Genomic DNA, 17,854 nt, shown 5'->3' on the forward strand with positions numbered 1-17,854 from the left:
GAACAAAAGAAAAATGACCACAATAGTATTTGCTTTCTCTTTCTTATTTTTAGACTTATTTTTAAGGCTTAAGAGTGGGTCTCCTCCTTCAAAAGAACAATTCAGCAGCCCCAAACTTCAAGTAAGGGGTGAGTTCAGATAATTAATTCCATTTTTGTTTATTGTAAATGGGTATAAGTGAAAATTAAAAACTACAATGCACTACTCCCACTTGTCTCTCCTAAACTTTAAGAGATGAAAATAGCAGAGGTCCATGCATGATACCTCTTCTAGAGAGAGCTAAAATCAATCTGTCCTTAGAGCGTCCCCTTTAATAAAAGTTGCCATGTTTCAGAGATACCCAAAGAAAGAAGAGAATGCATTGAAAGCCTGGTTGCTGACAGAACTGCCCTCTCCCAAGTTCCCAAGGATTTCTTAATTTCCAAATCCGATGGCCTTTTGTCAGTCTTTATCCTTCTTGGTCCCTTAACCTCCTTTTCCCCCTGGGTTTTTTCTCTAGGCTTTTAGGACACTATTCTCTCCTAGTTCTCCTTCTGCTTGCATGATCATTCCTTCTCAGTATCCTTTACTGGATTATTACCCAGACTGTGCCCTGAAACTGTGGTTGTTCCCCAAATATCTGTTCTGGAGCCCCTTCTCTTCTGTCCATAATACCTTACTTGGTACCCTCATGAGTTCCCCTAAGATTTATGATCATGTCTACCAGATGACTCTCAAATATTTATTTTCTATACTGGCTCCAGAATCACATCACCAATTCCTAGACACTTGCAAGTAGATGCCCTACAGGCTTCAACATGTCCAAAGAGGACTCACTGTCTCTCCCCCACATCCAAACTATTTCTCTTCTGAACTTTTCTAACACTGCTGAGGGTATCACTATCTTTCTAGTCACCGGGTTCTTAAGCTTGGTGACATCCTTGACCTCTCACTCTTATTCACCTTACATACCCATTAGTTGCCAAGTCTTGCTACCATTTTTATTTCTACACTATTTCTCACCTCTATCCCCTTCCCTCTGCATGTAAAGCCACTCTCCTGGACTATTGCAATAACCTCCCAAATGATCTCCCTTCTGCTTCTTGTCTCATTCTAATTTACCCTCTGCACAGTCGACAGAGTGATTTACCTAAATCTCAGGTCTGAGCATGTCATTCCCATGCTCCAGTGACTCCAGTGACTGCCTATTACCCCTAGAATCAAATATAAATTCTTCCATTTGGTTCTTGAAGCCCTTCACAACTTCGTCCCAACTTAACTTAGTTTCTGCATTTCCTGTGGTCCTGTCAAACAGGTACTGTTTCTCATATAAACACTCCATTTCCCACCTCCATGCCTTTATACTGGCAAATTCCTACTCTCCTCACCTCTGCCCCTTATCATCTCTAGTTCTCTTTAAAACTCAGCTTGTGTTACCTTCTACATCAAGTTCTTCCTACCTTAGCTGCTAGTGCATTTCTCAAAATCACCTTGTATCTGTTCTGTATAAACTGCATGGTTTTCCTCTCATGGAACGTAAGCTCCTTGAAGGCAGGAACTTTTTCATTTTCTCTTCTTTGTATCTTGGTGCATAACCCAGTGATTGACACCCCTTAGAACTTAATAAATGGTTGCTGATTGATTGACATAAATGGGCTTGATATCCCTTACCTATATAGATATTTCAAAGGAGTTCCATGATAATGCATGTTCCTAGAGATTTGTTAGACTTCAAATCCTATAGAATTTTGGACCTGGGAAGGACCACAGAAATCATCTAATTCAACCACTTCCTTTTGCAGATAAGGAAATTGAAGCCAAAAAGTGAAAATGACTTGCTTTTGGCCACGGAGATATTTATCAGCCAAGCTAAGAATTAGAACCTAGCTCTCCTGATTCCTGGGTAAATATTCTTTCCCTGTTACCACATTGTACCCCAAATTATTTGTTTCTGACTCATGGATTCTACAAGAGATATTGAAAACAAAGGGAGTCTCATAAAGAAATTGATGCCAGGAAACTCCAGAGAGAATGCCATTAAGTTTGGGCTTATAATGATAATAATAATAATTAAGACAACTAATATTTATATGGCACTTTGGGGGCTTCTAAAACCCTTTAAATTGATATGTCTGGGCAGTCTCCTACCTCTTCCTTGTTTGTCTCTGGGGTAAGCCCTAGCCTAGTATTGTTAGCACTTTGTTTCCTTGAGGGAAAGGAGTCAGATCTGAGTCATCCATCAATCACCAACATTTCTCATAGCACTTCCTTTCTATGCAAACCCCTCCCTCCCAGCCCCAAAGAATTTCTAGTATGCTCCCAAGGTTCTTTATTCCTAGAGAAGAGAACTTGGGAGTTCCCCTCTCCTTCTCACTGGTGAGGTGTCTCTGATAAAAAAAAAAAAACCTCAGAGTGGGAGAATTTTGCTAATGAATTTTGCATATGCAGTTCAGAAAGCTGTGATTTTAGTCGTGTGGAGGATTCTGGCATGAAAATTCCCTCTAAAACTGAAAATGACCACCTTTTCACAACTGTAGTCTTTGAGAGCTTGCTGGAATATTGAAAAATTATAAGACTAATTTGTGTCAGAAACAGGACTTAAATTCCAGTTTTCTTAAACTCAGTTGTCAGCTTTCTATCCACTTCTCCCAAGCACCCTCTTAATTAATGTCAATTATTTGATAATTTAGAAATATAGACTATGGGACTACGGACTTGGGTCATCTGAGATCTTGCTGGGTTGATGTTGAGCTGAACCTTCTAACTGGAAGCCTCACTCTCTTAAAATCGTCATAATACTAATCTGATTCCTTAGATCAAAAGAGGGACCACAGCACTAGCAAGGATGTGTCTCCTTCCCAGGGCAAAGGTTTTCATTCTGGCAAATTCAGAATGAAAACTACAGGGTCATTTTGCCACCCTTTAACAGAAAGGGATGCTAGAGATTAGCTCATCTCATAACCTTACCTACTTCCACATCTACATTTTTAGTGAGGCTGAGTAGAGGCAGAAATCCAAGTACACCAGAGGGTCAGTGATCTGTTTATAATTAGAGATTCTTTACTGGAGTTAACTTCCCCATTATCTTTCCCCAAAGGCACATAAGTAAAAGCAAAATGGAATCGATGGCTAGTTTACCTTCCTCCTCCTCCACATCACTGAGGGATTTCTCCTCCACAAACCCTGAACTTGCTGAGCTCTGACTACTGGTAATGCTGTCCAATCGGCGTTTTGGGTCCACAGGGATTTCCCCCACATAGTTGTCCTTTCCCTGTCGGAACCGTGAACTTTTGGTCTGGGAAGGAAAAGTTAAAATCACCATATAGGACAGAATTTCCAAGAAATTATTTATAGACATTAAAAAAGGCACTTAAATCACAAAAGCATATTTTTCGAGAAGAAATGGATGATGATTTGTAGACATGTGGTAATTTTGGTAAAAGGTTTGAGAAAATCTATTTTTCTAACCCATGGATAGTTTTTCCTAAAGTTTTATTTCTTTTTTTCATTTAAAGGAAGGAATGATTTGTCATCTCCTATTCTTTTTTTGTCATACTTCCCAGCATTCTAGGGCTCTTTGGAAAGGAATTGGCATCCTCCCCTGAGATGCTAAATAGGCCTGGGATGGTGGAAGAATAATCCGGAACTGTTCTTCCCTTTCCTTAGTCACTCCTGAAACAAGTCTTTTTCCCATCTAAAACGGGTTAGTAAATTGATGTCACCTAAATAAAGCCTGAGAATTATTTTCCCTAGAGGTGAAAAGGAAAGTCTAGAGCATCCAAGGAAGACTGTGAGGAGTTTCTAGCCCAATACCGGAATTTTCTGTATCTGATCATTTTCTCACAGATTTCAATGGGAAAAGTAACACTTATCCCTCCTTTATGTTTCTTTATCCATTTCAAGTTATTGCTAGTTAATTCCATTGAGCCCCTGCCATACCTTGTAGGGGACAAATTCATCCCTCTTGCTTCTTAAGTAAGTCGACAAGTTTCCAAATTTGCAGTATTCTACAATCACCATGAGTGGCCCTACGGAAGGCAAAACATATTTAAAAAGGACACATGTTTTTCTGTCATCTTTCTTTCTCCATCCTTTTCCTTTCCCCCTGTTTTCTTCCTTCCTTTCTAAAATCTCTATAGAGCTCAATCTAAATGAAAGGCGCATAGTTTTGAGGGGGGGGGACAGAAGGTGAATAACTGCATTCAATAAACATTGACTAACCACTTCCTTTGTGCTGAGCCTGAGAGTCAGAATATTTGATAAGACAAAGTCTCTGTCATATGGGACTTATAATCTAAAAGTGGGCTAAGATACAAAGAAAACCATAAAACACTCTAATAAATGATAATTGCACACAAAAAGCATGAACAAAGTGTTATGTGATATCCCTAATGGTCATTCGTTGCTGACTGAGATCATCAGGGTGAGATTAGAGGAGGCAGGGCTTAAACGGGGACTTAAAAGATGGGCAGAAATTCAAAAGACAAAAGAGGGTCAGTAAGGATGTTCAAGACATAAAGAACATTAGGAAGTAAGGCATAGAGAACTGAGAAAGGGAAACATGTGAAGAATGAAGAACAGGGAAAAGAGATAAGAATAGAAATGAATGAATGAAAAAGTATTTATTAAATGCTTACTATGTGCTAAGCATTGTTAACCTATAGTGATACAAGTATCAAAAGGACAGATAGTTCTTGCCCATAAGGAGCTTCCATTTTGTTTGGCAAGATGCCATACACAAAGGGGAGTGGTAGCTGGAGAGAGGCACTTTGATCTGAAAGTTACTGGGAGAGTGAGTGGGTCCAGAGAGGAAAAATGGCAGAGTTTGGTTTCAAAACTGGGAAGATAGTGGGGAAAGGTATATGATGGGGTAACCTTTTCTGAAATAGCATTCTGAGAGAGGCAAAGGGTCCTTCGTTGAAAGTTTCTCTAGATCAAATGGTACCAGGTTGTGGGGTGCCATTATTGCCTAAGTTCTTTTTTAGTAGGCAATTAGAAGTCAAAGTCTACACCCTCAATGAGTCTATAATCAAATGGGAAAAAATAAGATGTATATACAAGTATCCATAATATATAATAGAAAAAAATAAATTTACATGAAAAAATTTTACACCTTGTTTAGCCTCTCCTTTGAAGAGGTTATACTTGATTTGATTTAAGAATGAAACCAAAAATCTATAAATTATAGTATCTTTAACAGCAAGAATAATAACACTTTGAGAATACATTATTTAATTAGTATGGGTGTTCCAAACAACAAACCATTTATCACCTACTGGACAATCTATAGTGATGAACATGGGTAGTTTGCTAAACATTTTACCCAAGTTGTTTCGTTTGGTCTTCTCCTGGAAGGAAGGCAGGAAACTGAGGCTCACAGAGTTTAAGTGACTTGTCCCAGGTCATTGGCAAACCTGGGTTTTGAATCTAGATCTCCTGATCCCAAATCCAATGTTTTTTCCACTCCATAATAGTTGTTTCTCATCATTTGTACCTTCTATTATGCATACAGTTTGTAGTGAAGGGCATCTCAAAATTAGATCACCAGAACCCCCTGCATCTTCTTACCTCCTGGCTTGGTACAAGCACCAAGAAGATTAACCACATTGAGATGGTGGCCAATATGAATGAGGATCTTTAGCTCAGACATGAGAGCTCGATGTTCACTTTGTGTTGCCCCCTCTACAAATATAAAACAAAAAAGTTAAGTTGTAAGGTATCAGAAGAATCTGAAATGACCACTCTAATTGAATGTTGGTAACGTTCCCCTGGATGGTTTTCCCCTAAGTGGCACCAATGGCTACCCACCATCCTTTATTGCAGGAACCTTGGGTTCCCACTTTGTCATCTGATTTGAAGCAAATGGCAGGAAGCATTCTAATGTTATTTTTGCCTTTACCTTTCAGCATTTTGACGGCGACTGTGCTACATGTTGCTGTCTTATCAATTCCAAAGGCATCAGCTTCCAATACTTGACCAAAGGCACCACGACCAAGAGGTTTGCCTAGCATTAAAAGAAAATCCAAATTTGGATCAAATTGCTCAAGGAATGAATGCAAAGGTTATGGATGGAAAGGATCCCATCTAATCTGACCCATATCTAAGAAAGGAATCCCTTCACAATACCTCTGACAAACTGGTCATCTGTATAATGACTTCCAGTGATGGAGGAGTCTACCTAATGAGGTAATTTATTCCACTTTTCCTGGTAATTAGGAAGTTTTAGCTTATATTAACCCAAAGTCTGAATCTTTGCTGCTTCAGAAAAAAAATCTAATCCTTTTTCTACTTGATTGCCTTTCAGATAAGTGTATGCTAGTTCCTTGAGAGCAGAGATTATTTTATTTTTAGTATTTGTACCTCAATGTTTAGTAGTGTGCCAGGTTCTTAAGGAAGTGTTTATTGATGGGGCAGCTAGATGACTCAGTGGATTGAGAGCCAGGGCTAGAGATAGGAGATCCCAGGTTCAAATCTGGCCTTAAACACTTCCTAGCTATGTGACCCTGAGCAAGGCACTTAATGCCCATTGCCTAGCCCTTACCACTCTTCTGCCTTCGAACCAATACACAATGTTGATTCAGAGATGGAAGATAAGAGTTTTTATAAAAAGAAAAAATAAATGCTTATTGATTGAAAGTGGCAAACTTGCTTGCTAAAGCATTCTCTTCTTCAGCCCGGTCACCTCTAGTCCTTTAAATTGACTCTCATGTAGCATGGTTTAATGAATAAAAGTCCTCCCAACACTAAATGAATGGTCATCCCATGACAAATCCTGTCACTCCTGCCTTCACATCTCTCACATATATTTCTCCTTGTCTGCTCACACAGCCACCATCTTGATCCTGTATCCTTATCATCTCTTACTTGGACTATTCTAATTGGTCTCCTTGTCTCAAGACTCTTGCCATTGGAATCTATCCTCTACTTAGCTGTCAAAGTTATTTTCTTACAATGTAGGTCTGACCATGTCATCCTTCCTACTCAATAAACTACAGTGACTCCCTGTGACCTTCAGGATATAGTATATATCTTGTAAATGTACCTAGTTACTTATATGTCATCTCCATTAGACTATGAGTTCCTTGAGGGAAGGGACTATATTTTTTCCTTTCTTTGTATGGCCAGCATTTAATATAATGACTGGAATTTAATATATGCTTCTTGATTAACTGTTAACGCCCAAAGAGACAAATATCTCTGATCCAGATCTGAATATTACCTGTTTTTTTTTTTTAAACTTCACTTGACATTTCATAGATTTAGCCTCTAGTATCCTCTATCTCGCTTCATTAAAAAAGAATGTGACTTGGTACATTTCATCTCCAATTAATGTCATTTGGACACTCACCTAGCTTCAGCCGGTCTCTGGGGAATTCCCACTTGCTAGCATCGTAGGGAAGGCGCTCACAGTGCTCATCTAAGGGCAGTTCATCAGGATCCATGATGATAGACAAGTATCCAGTCTTTAGTTCCCCTCCATTGGCCTGGAAGACATTACCCTTTTCTGTCACATACACCACATTTTGTTGTGTGCATCGGGTTGAGGGGGAGGGTGTTGGTAGGAGTTGTGTGTGGCCACATTCCCAGTGCTTCATTTCCCAGTTAAAATTCACTGAGATTGAAAGCCATCACAATGCACCCCTAGCACCGCAGTGCCAGAGTGCCCTCTTGCTCCCACAGGGCTCATAATTAAGTACTTGAATCTTAATAACTGAAGACAGTTCAAGCACATTTCCCCTCTATTGGCCTCTATCAATTAAAGTCCAATGGCTAGGTCCTTAGAAAGCCAGGCAAGAATGACATAGCATTGAAAGAAAAATGTCCCTGTTGATTCAAGGACAATGGGAAGAAACAACACAAAGAATCCCAGTCAGTTTCCATTTGTCAAGGAAAACCAATGCCTATGGGACAGTAGGAAAATGGTTTTGTTACCCTTTTAATGGTCCGGAGGATGATGACAAGAAGCAGCCAGAAGAACATGGCAATCACAGCTGTCCCAACCAGAATAATGAGCTCCAGGTTTGTCTTCTCCTGAGCACCTGGAAAAACCCCACAACAACAATTGGATATGTCAGAAAGAGCTGGAAAGCCACTGATGTAGGCTATTAAACTGAATTATTTGAAGTATTTAATTTTTTTAAGTTTAATGGTAATAAAGATAGTGAACTGCTGAACAGAAACTAAGCAAGTAATTCCCAGGAGATGGTTTACAAAATTGGTTAGTTTTAATGATGGCAAAAGACATTAATTGTTTAAGGAAACTGTCTAAGAAATCCAAAGATGAAGCCATAGAGTGATTAATGACAAATGTAAAATATCACAAAAGATTTAAATATAGAAAATGTTGAAAAGACTTACACCAAATCAAAGAGTAAAGGAAAATTAATAGAACAAAAAGTTCTTAATTGTGTGAAGAAATCTGTTTTACTTGTTAATCTATGTTTTGATTTTTGTGACACAAAATTTTCAGAAAAAAAATGACTCCTTTAGGAAACCAGGGCATGGGGTAAATGAACAGAGTCACTAATGGGGGAGAGTAGGAGTCTGAATGAATAGATCAGAAACAATTGGGAACACATTAATCATCCCTAAAAAATAGGTATTCAGAACTTACACAATTTTAAATATGGAAGAGCCCTCAGAGATCATCTCGTTTAACCTCTACAGGGCATATCTCCAAAAAGTGAGCTAAGACTTTGCTTGAGGAGAAAACCCCACTACCTCCTCAGGTAACCCATTCCATATTTGGCTAACTGAACAGGAAACTCTAATTCTTAGGAAGCGTTTCCTTATACTGAAGCCTCCAAAAGAAAAACAGACAATTAGATGAGAGATGGTTGTAAAGGACCGTCCGGGTACCATCTGGGTGTTCTTCGAGGGTGGTCTTCAAAGAGGGGGGGCACACCATGACCCCAAAGGGTTAATGAGCAACCAATTGGAAATTTGGAAGATAGATCACATCCCAACCAACCTGTGATAACCAATCATTGAACTTTTCTCCCAGCCCTTTCATCCATTATAACTGCCCCCAACCTTACCCTACTCCTCCCATTGCTGTGGTCTCCAATTCCTGGCTTCTTCCCTTCTTTCTAGATCTTGGCCAGTTAGGTTGGTTAATACCTAACTAACACCCAGACACCTATGCAGACAGAAATCTTTTCCCAAACTGTGCACATCTACCCCCACTCTGATCACTTGGGCTGGGGAGGTGTTGAAGGTGGGGAAAGAATGGTCTTTTTAAGTTTTTAGGTGGAAGGTGAATTACACAGAATGAGCCGGTAGAGACGGATTGTCATTTACAGTGTAAATATATCCTTTCCCCCCAACCCACTCCTCTTCTAGGCTTCCTGATTTTGGTCAAGGGGAGTACCATTCTTTCAATTACCCAGACCCAAACCCAGAAGTCATTCTTGATTCTTGATTCTCATTCGAACTACAGAGCTAATAAAAATAATTGCCTTCTCTGATACTATAACATTTCTCATTTATACCTTCTTTTTTATTCAGACATTATTCTAGTTCAGGTGCTCTTGCCTCTCACGTGTACTTTGCAAAAGCTTCTAGACTGACCTCTCTGTCTTATCCCACTTTCTATTCTAATTGCTAGTCTCACCCTACTCCAACCCATATTCCACACAACTGCAAAAGTGAGTTTCCTAAAGGCAGCTAGGTAGCACAGTGGATAGAAGACTAGGCTTAGTGTCGGGAAAACTAGTTCAAATTTGGCCTTAGACATTTCCTAGCTGTGAGACTGTGGGTAAGTAACAACCTTTGCCTGCCCCAGTTTTTTCAACTGTGAAATGGGGATTATAATAGCACTTATCTGCCAGGGTTATTGTGAAAATCAGGTTAGATATTTGCAAAGTGTTTAGCACTATGCCTGGGACATAGTAGAAGCTAAATAAATATTTCTCTCTCTTTCCTTCCTTCTTTCTCTTCCTTCCATCCATCCTTCCTTCCTTCCTCTCTCTCTCTCTCTCTTTCTTTCTTCCTTCCTTCCTTTCTTTTTCTCTCTCTCTCTCTTCCTTCCTTCCTTTCTCTTTCTTTCTTTCTTTCTTTCTTTCTTTCTTTCTTTCTTTCTTTCTTTCTTTCTTTCTTTCTTTCTTTCTTTCTTTCTTTCTTTCTTTCTTTCTTTCTTTCTTTCTTTCTTTCTTTCTTTCTTTCTTTCTTTCTTTCTTTCTTTCTTTCTTTCTTTCTTTCTTTCTTTCTTTCTTTCTTTCTTTCTTTCTTTTTCTTCCCTCCCTCCTTCCCTCCTTTCCTTCCTTCCACACTGATCTGACCACATCACTCCTCTACTCCATAAACTTCTGTAGCTTCCTATTAATTTGGCTAAAACATTTCATCTTTAGCTCCGCATTTTTAAATTTTATTTTTGATGAAAAGTTTTCTAACACATATAATTGTTATATATAATTTATATGCTAGAATTTATATACAATTTATAAATAAGTTGATATATATGTATTAATCATTCTTTCTCAAAAATTTTGCACTGATGTGAGTGTCTCATCAAGGCAGTTGAGAGACTACTTATAAAATGAAAAACCTTAAAGATATGGAAAATTTAAGAGCTAGTTGAAGGTTTCAGCCTAAGAGTAATTAGGAAGGAGGTGATAAGGAGTCAGTTATGACTTTTATTATCAGCTAAGTATAGACTGAAAACAAACAGGGGCATAAGCTATGAAAATGGCTGAGGGCAACATGGATGTGGTTGAAAGATAAACAATTTAAGTAGTTAGCAAAATAAACACTGATAGGTAATGGCAACATGGCTAATGTACACTTTGGAGTATGGTTTATGTTAACTAAAATATTTTACTGTTGATATGAGAAAGTGAAACATCACTGGAAGACTAGTGGATACTCTCATTTTTCATTTCTGGTTGGAATGTTTTGGTCCAGGCCTAAGATTTCATTAGGGTAAGCAATTCTCAATTTGGGAATGCCTTGCAATGATTCAGGTCTGCCATTTAGAACCATTTTAAACTACAAATTAAGATGAATCCAAAGACAAAATCAGTTGATGACTTATCTGTCACTACTCTGGTCTGCCAATCCTTGTAGAATAATTCTTCACATATATACAAGTATCTATTTAATAATTTTAATTTACTTGACACTTATTTAATAATAATTATTTGTCCATTGGGTGGGTTATAAAGAGATGCATCAGTGAACTTATTAATCTGAAATATTATCTGTCCTTATTATCTTAAACATATACCAGAGCTATTTAAAAGCATAAAAACATAACAAACATAAATATTTCCACATGCAAAAATGAATCTCTCCACCCCAAAATTGTATATGAAATTATGAATCTCTCTGGGTATTTTTTTCCAAGTATATATTCAATGTGACATTGCTATACCAACACTGGTTCTTCTTTTCTGTCTTCCTTTTGGGACTTCTTTCTGCTCTGTGTATTTTTTTAGCTCTTTCATTAATTTTTTTTCTTCTTTTCATTTGTTTTCTGGTGTCATTACCACTATCCTCCCCGATTTCACCTCACCACCAAATAAATGAAAATACTCCCTTACTACATACATATAGTGAAGGAAAACAAATAAACAAATATCTGAAAATCTGTCTGAAATTCTGGGTTTCTTTTGGAATCTCTGGCCTATCACCTCTATAATTCACTTTTAATAAGATTGAACCCAATGGGAACCATAAAAAGCCCCTCTCTCTGAGCTACATCATCTTTGTGGATATAAAGTGTCATCTTTATGGATATCCTAATAAGATGATGAACTTCTTTCTCCTCCCAAGTAAGTATGTATCTAGTACTATTGAAAGGAGATATCAAAATGGGAAGAGAAATTTCCAGTTGGTCCAGTTAACATTGTTCCCTTGTGAGACTAGGAAGGCTTAGAGAACATCATAAGATTAATTAGTTAATTCTAGAAAGAATGGGAGAAAAAACTCTCAACATAGCAGTAATTTCCCACTGACCTTCTACTATGATGAGGGTCTCTGCTTTTGTGCATCCAAGGACATTACAAGCATGACAGGTGTAGAGACCTCCATCTTCCTTCCTTACCCGGCGGATAGTTAGGTTTCGGTTTCCATCTTTTAATATAATTCCTGGGGGACAGGATGAAATTGTCATTCGTATTTGTGTTCATGTTTAGTGCTGTATATCTCCCCTCCTCCCCCAAGAAGCAAAAATACAAGTATTAGCTCCTCTAGGTAAGTTCAGATTTTGAATCTGGACATTGATGATGTCAGGAGTCAGTCTAAAGAATGTGATTCCTAATGAGCCACTAGGATTGATGTTTGCCTTTAATGAATGATAAAAAAAAGAACAAAATCACAAAAAAAAGATGAGAGCCACAAGTCACTATTCACCTGAGTCCTCTACAAGGGTTTCATTATCTTTAAACCATGTAATCTGTGGTAAAGGAATTCCAGAGGCTGGACAAGAAACTTCAATGGTTTCACCAATGTTTGTTGTCTGGTTCTCCAAGTTTCCTGCAATCATGGGTGCTACACGCTCTGTTGATATAAAAAAAATCATACATATAGACATAAAATTGCTCTATTAATATAAATTGCATATATATTTGAGTTACATACTTATGTCAAAAATTTTTCTTTCAGCTACATGTTAATTCTTTTTTTCATATTTCCAATACAATCTAATAAGTATTAATTAAGCACCTACTTTGTGCAAGGCATTGCATTGCTGTCATCATATGGTGACTATACAACTGATCAGTTTTTTTTAAACCCTTACCTTCTATCTTAGAATCAATACTAAGTATCAATTTCAAGGCAGAAGAGCACTAAGAGCTAGGCAATTGAGGTTAAGTGACTTGCCCAAGATCACAGAATTGGGAAATGTTCAGATCAGATTTAAACCCTGGACCTTTCTATCCACTGAAACACCTATATGCCCTGAGATTTTTTACTAAACAAAGACTGACCAATAATAAACCGTGTTAATAGAAATGGCTTGGATATAGTAAGGAATAATAAGAGTTCAAACAGCATTGGCATTATATGTGTCCAATTTTGTCCATATGCACATCTCTAACCATTTACTGGTCCTTAGGAAAGTTCTCCTGTGAGTTTTCTTGGAAATCTACAGTAAGCCCCCCACCCACCCACCCACCCATGGAACCTTCCAAGAGGTCTGCACATATACAGAGGGAAGCTATGTCAATAGATCAAGGGTCCAGCATGGACAAGTTGGCAGTTGCCTGGGGCCACAACCCAATGGAAGCAAAAATCAGAGGTCCTTTTTAATAATACCTTTATAAATGCACATGTTTAATGACAAAAAATCCCAGTCTGGATGACTTGGGTACTCATTTTGTGATCAGGGAAGTCATAGGTGTAGGTGAGTAGAGTCTCAAAGCCTCCAGTGGAGAGCAACATACAAGAGGGCATCTTGCCCAGGCAAACACAAACTTCACTTGGGATCTCCATCTGCACTTAACCAGAGAACCCAAGAGCTGAGGGAATGTTTGTATGAGAAAAATGGGAACCCGCTAGTCTCTGCTTAAGTGTACAGCAAAATCTGAAAGACAGATGTGTGCAATGTCTTTGTAACTGGAAGATTTTCCCATTGAAACAGTCTGGTCCTCTTCTGATCATAGCCTTGTCTTGCCTAAGTGTATAGAAGTATCTACCCTAAACAATGAAACATGAGGCACTATTGTGGTGGAAACAATCTCACTTCAAAGCTCAGAAAAACGAGGTCACTTTGGTCATGTATTATATTGAATATATTCAGTTGCACTAGCCTTTCTGGCAATCTAAGAGAAATTAAGTCAGAAAGAATATCTTTTTGTCTCTAGGAAAGTATAACTCCTTCCTATGTGTGTGTCCTTGGGCAAGAAATGAGGAGACTCTTCCCCCTTTTCCCCCTTCAGCCCTTCTGTAGTCCTCTTTATCCAGACTAGGGCTGGCAGACAGCACATTTTGATTAGGGTTACCAAAGGAAAGCTTCTCTTCCTAAAATATCTCCCTGATGATGCCCAAGATTCTACCATTAAGGAGTCGTCTTTTTGTATTAAGCTATCTCTCTCTGGTGATTCTCTGGGGCAGGAGTAGGTGGGTGGGAATGCAAGTAGCCTCCTCATCCTAGACTAACACCTTAAGACACTAACACTAGTGTTAATGGGTTCCACAGAACCTATTTGCTAGAAACAGAGATCAGGGATGTATGAGAGTAATGAGTACTTAAGTCACTAAAGAAAAAAAATGGTGAGGGAAGATGGACACCAGAGGCTATAAAGACAGTTTTCACCTACTTTACAATAGTGCAGGTGGAGATTCCCTAGCAGAAAGTTGTAGTCCTCTGCAAGGGGAGTACACCTATTCCTCAGTGCACCCAGAATGGCCAGTGTATTCCCCCCATCCCACTGTGGGCTACATTCCCAAGGAAGTCTTCTAGGTCACAAGCAGAGTAGTGTCACTCTTCTTATGCCCTGGGAAGCAATTCTCTTGTAGAAATTTGGCAATTATTTAGCTAATTTTGAAAAGGGACCAACCCCCTGCTACTTCATTGTGACAAGGAAACAAACTTGGGTTCTTGAAGATTATTCCATGGAGCACAAGTTGTGGCAATCTAAGTCTAGTCTAAGCCAATGATGACAATCATTACGGTGTTATAGGAGCCTTCATTCCCAGGGAGGGGGAAGAGACTTTCCTGCTTTATCACTAGCATCAGTTAATGTCATCAAGTCAGAACATGGAGCATGTGGAATGAGACGAGCCCTAATAAAATCCCATGGGATAAACATACAGTGGTCTGATCTGGGGAGCTTCTAGATGGTAAGGAATGGGTCTAGATGGTCTGGTCTAGGCACTTACTGCAGCATCATATGTGATTAGACCTCTCTGAGCATGATGTGGCTGCCAATAGGCACATTACCTTGCACAGTAAGATGCCTGACGACACAATGTCTTTTCTTAGTCTTCTTGTCCTGAGCCAAGCAAACATAGTCCCCCTGATCTTGCAATGATATGTTCTGCAGCTCCAAGATCACAATGTCACTTGTGCTATTAGAGATCATTGTAGCATTCATTTTCAGAAGGGCATCCAAGCTCTTGCAGACAGGCATGGGTAGCTCTCCCAGGTGGTCCTGAGAAGCCCTTGGGCTGATTTTGTACCAGGTGAGGTTCTCAAATGTCGATTTTTCTGCAGTGCACCACAAAGACACATTCTCCTGCTCAGTGGGCTGATTGCCAGGTTGAAAATTAATTTCGAGACCCCCTGAAATGGAAAAGAATGTCACTAGCGAACACATTTAAACCTAGACTAATATAATGTTATTGCTTCAGACTGTCCACACAGAACAAAAGGCAGTGGAGAGTTGGCCATTGTTTAGCTAATTTTGGAAAGGGAACCAACCCCTCACTACTTCATTGTGATATGGAAGTGACCTTGGTTCTTGAAGGTTGAATATTCCATGGAGCACAAGTTGTGGCAGGTTCTTCAAGATGGAATGGGCCAGTGACAAACTCTGAACTGATTGTTCGAAGACCAGCCTGGCAAAATTCAGAGCATTACCAACTTGGCCTCAAAGAATTTTTCAACCACAGCCACTCACAAGGAACTGCATTTTATGAGGTATGATTTATATCAGTGGTCAGAGAGGTAACAATGATGAAATCATAGATTTCATAGAATAATTCAAGCCCCAAGTCCCTAAGGGAGTTTGGAACCTGTTACCCAGTTTTGATTTACCAGGGATTTGCCAAATCTCTACTTTTGCTATGAAATACAAACCCTTTGAGAATACATTTCTAAGAATTTCATTATCACATCACAATAAGATGAAGGTGACAATATTATGTCCATCTATGTACATGCACAAATTCTACATTTGCTATTTGTAGACTGAACTGGATAGGTTACTTTCTAGGTGACAACATCAGTTATTTTTAAGCCTCATCTCTGCAAAAATGACTAATTTTCCCTTCAATGGTAGATCTATGATTGAGAAGTGACAAAAGTGTAACACAATTGAGTGTCTCCTTTTCTATGGAAGGAGATCCCTCCTCGCCCTCCAACACACACACACACACACACACACACACACACACACACACACATCGGTGCATGCTATATGCTTACTTGTCACATGAAAGGAGATAATTCTCTCACTGCGTCCTACTTTGTTGATGGCTTCACATTTGTACAGAGATGACACATTTGCTGCCTGAATCACAAGGGTGCTCACAGTCTGTAGGAGAACCAAACAATTACACGTCCCATGTTTGCCAATAGCTCTGTGTGCATATTCAGACTAAAAGGCAGATCTAGACATATTTGTAAATTCTTCCTCAATGTATTCTTCGATGCTAGGACCACTATACAATCTACCCAAATATACATGCTGGGCATCATAGAGGACTCCAATTCATGCTAGGGCAGATCACGATAAAAAATAGACTCAAAGAATTTATTATTTCATTCCGGTAGGGAACCCCCAGTATTAAAAAGTCTCTTCTCCAATGAAACTTGTAACCTATCTGTAACTTAATATATAAATTCCAGAAAGCATTTTTATAATAGAATTTATTTATTATATATTATATTATATATAACATATTATATACTTATTATATTATAACATTAATATTATATATAATGTATAATAACAAATATAATAATATATTATATTCCATATTATATATTATATATTATATGACATATCATAATAGAATTTATAATAAAATATAATAAAATAGAATTTTTTTTAATAATCCTTACCCTCTATCTTAGTATCAATTCTAAGACAAGAATGGCAATGGGTAGGCAATTTTGGTCAAGTGACTTGCCCAGAGTCATACAAATGGAAGTGTGTGAGACCAGATTTGAACCTGGGTCCTCCTAACTCCAGACCTGGCTCTCCTAGTTGCCCTTGAAGCATGTAGAAATGAAATTACTTGCCCAGTGTGACACAGGTAGGAAATGGCAGGGATAGGATATGAGTGCAATCTTCTTTATTATAAGCCTAGTACTTTATTTATTACTCCTGCACTATCTCTACTATATCAAAAAAGCAGTAGAAATATAAACATAATGTTTTAGAATAAGACCATACTTAAAACTGCAATGAATCTTCCAACATGTCTGATTGCTAATCTCTAAAATTCCCATATATCACTGCTGCAATATTCACCCAGTAGAATGTAAAACCCTGGAGGGCAACAACACTTTTGACTTTCCAGTGCCCATCAGATTGTTGTGCCCAGGGTGGGCACTTAATAAATGTGTGTTGAACTGAGTTCAATGAAAAAAGATGGCCGCAGTTACTCAAATCCAAACATTTCCAACTCACTTTGTTTTTCTCATCAATTATGACAAATTGATTCTTGACTATTTCAATGGGATTTCCCCCAGTTAGGTCCTCCATGTTTTTCCACTCCCTGCAGGTGTAGGGGTTTGTCACTAAGCCAGCTTGCCTGTGAGAGACAAAATTGAGATCAGGTCATGATCAATGGACAGGAAAAAGAGCCAGAGTTTGGTTGGCATGTTCCTAGAAGTGTTTTTAATGGATCCCATCATATTCCAAGACCTTTGTGCCAAATAGAAATCAGACTTCCAGAACTGGAGGAAAGTGTTCTAGCAATTCAGCCGAGGTTGATCCATTCAGGATACTGGAGGGAAGCGGCTATTTTGGGAACAAACCTTCATTCATAAATTGGAGAGACTGGACAATTCAAGTTAATTTAGTTCAAAGGAAGGCAGGGAGACTGAAAACCACCGGGCTCCATATAGGAATTTCTTGAGGACAGTGGCCTTTGTGTAGGAAATGATCAAGCAGCTGAGGAAGAAGCTAGTGGTAGTCATTTTAAAAACAACAACAGGAAGTGGAAGACTTAGGGTGATGGTAGAGTTGTTGAGCTTTTTTAT

At 38.6% G+C, this 17,854-nt stretch overlaps 1 protein-coding gene across 2 annotated transcripts in view; it reads right to left on the reverse strand.

Moving 5' to 3' along the window:
* Positions 1-17,854, reverse strand: part of KDR (kinase insert domain receptor) — a 49,601-nt gene that overhangs the window by 15,649 nt on the left and 16,098 nt on the right. For both annotated transcript variants that reach the window (XM_007496447.3, XM_007496448.3), the window contains exons 11-21: positions 17,280-17,403; positions 16,070-16,178; positions 14,864-15,205; positions 12,331-12,477; positions 11,935-12,066; positions 7,912-8,018; positions 7,328-7,463; positions 5,879-5,983; positions 5,548-5,661; positions 3,919-4,007; positions 3,118-3,274 (exon numbers count right to left, since the gene is read on the reverse strand). In XM_007496447.3, the coding sequence (XP_007496509.2) occupies positions 3,118-3,274; positions 3,919-4,007; positions 5,548-5,661; positions 5,879-5,983; positions 7,328-7,463; positions 7,912-8,018; positions 11,935-12,066; positions 12,331-12,477; positions 14,864-15,205; positions 16,070-16,178; positions 17,280-17,403 (1,562 nt within the window). The remainder of the gene's footprint in view (positions 1-3,117; positions 3,275-3,918; positions 4,008-5,547; positions 5,662-5,878; positions 5,984-7,327; positions 7,464-7,911; positions 8,019-11,934; positions 12,067-12,330; positions 12,478-14,863; positions 15,206-16,069; positions 16,179-17,279; positions 17,404-17,854) is intronic.

The sequence above is a fragment of the Monodelphis domestica genome, chromosome 6, assembly GCF_027887165.1.
Source record: "Monodelphis domestica isolate mMonDom1 chromosome 6, mMonDom1.pri, whole genome shotgun sequence".
Lineage (NCBI taxonomy): Eukaryota > Metazoa > Chordata > Mammalia > Didelphimorphia > Didelphidae > Monodelphis > Monodelphis domestica.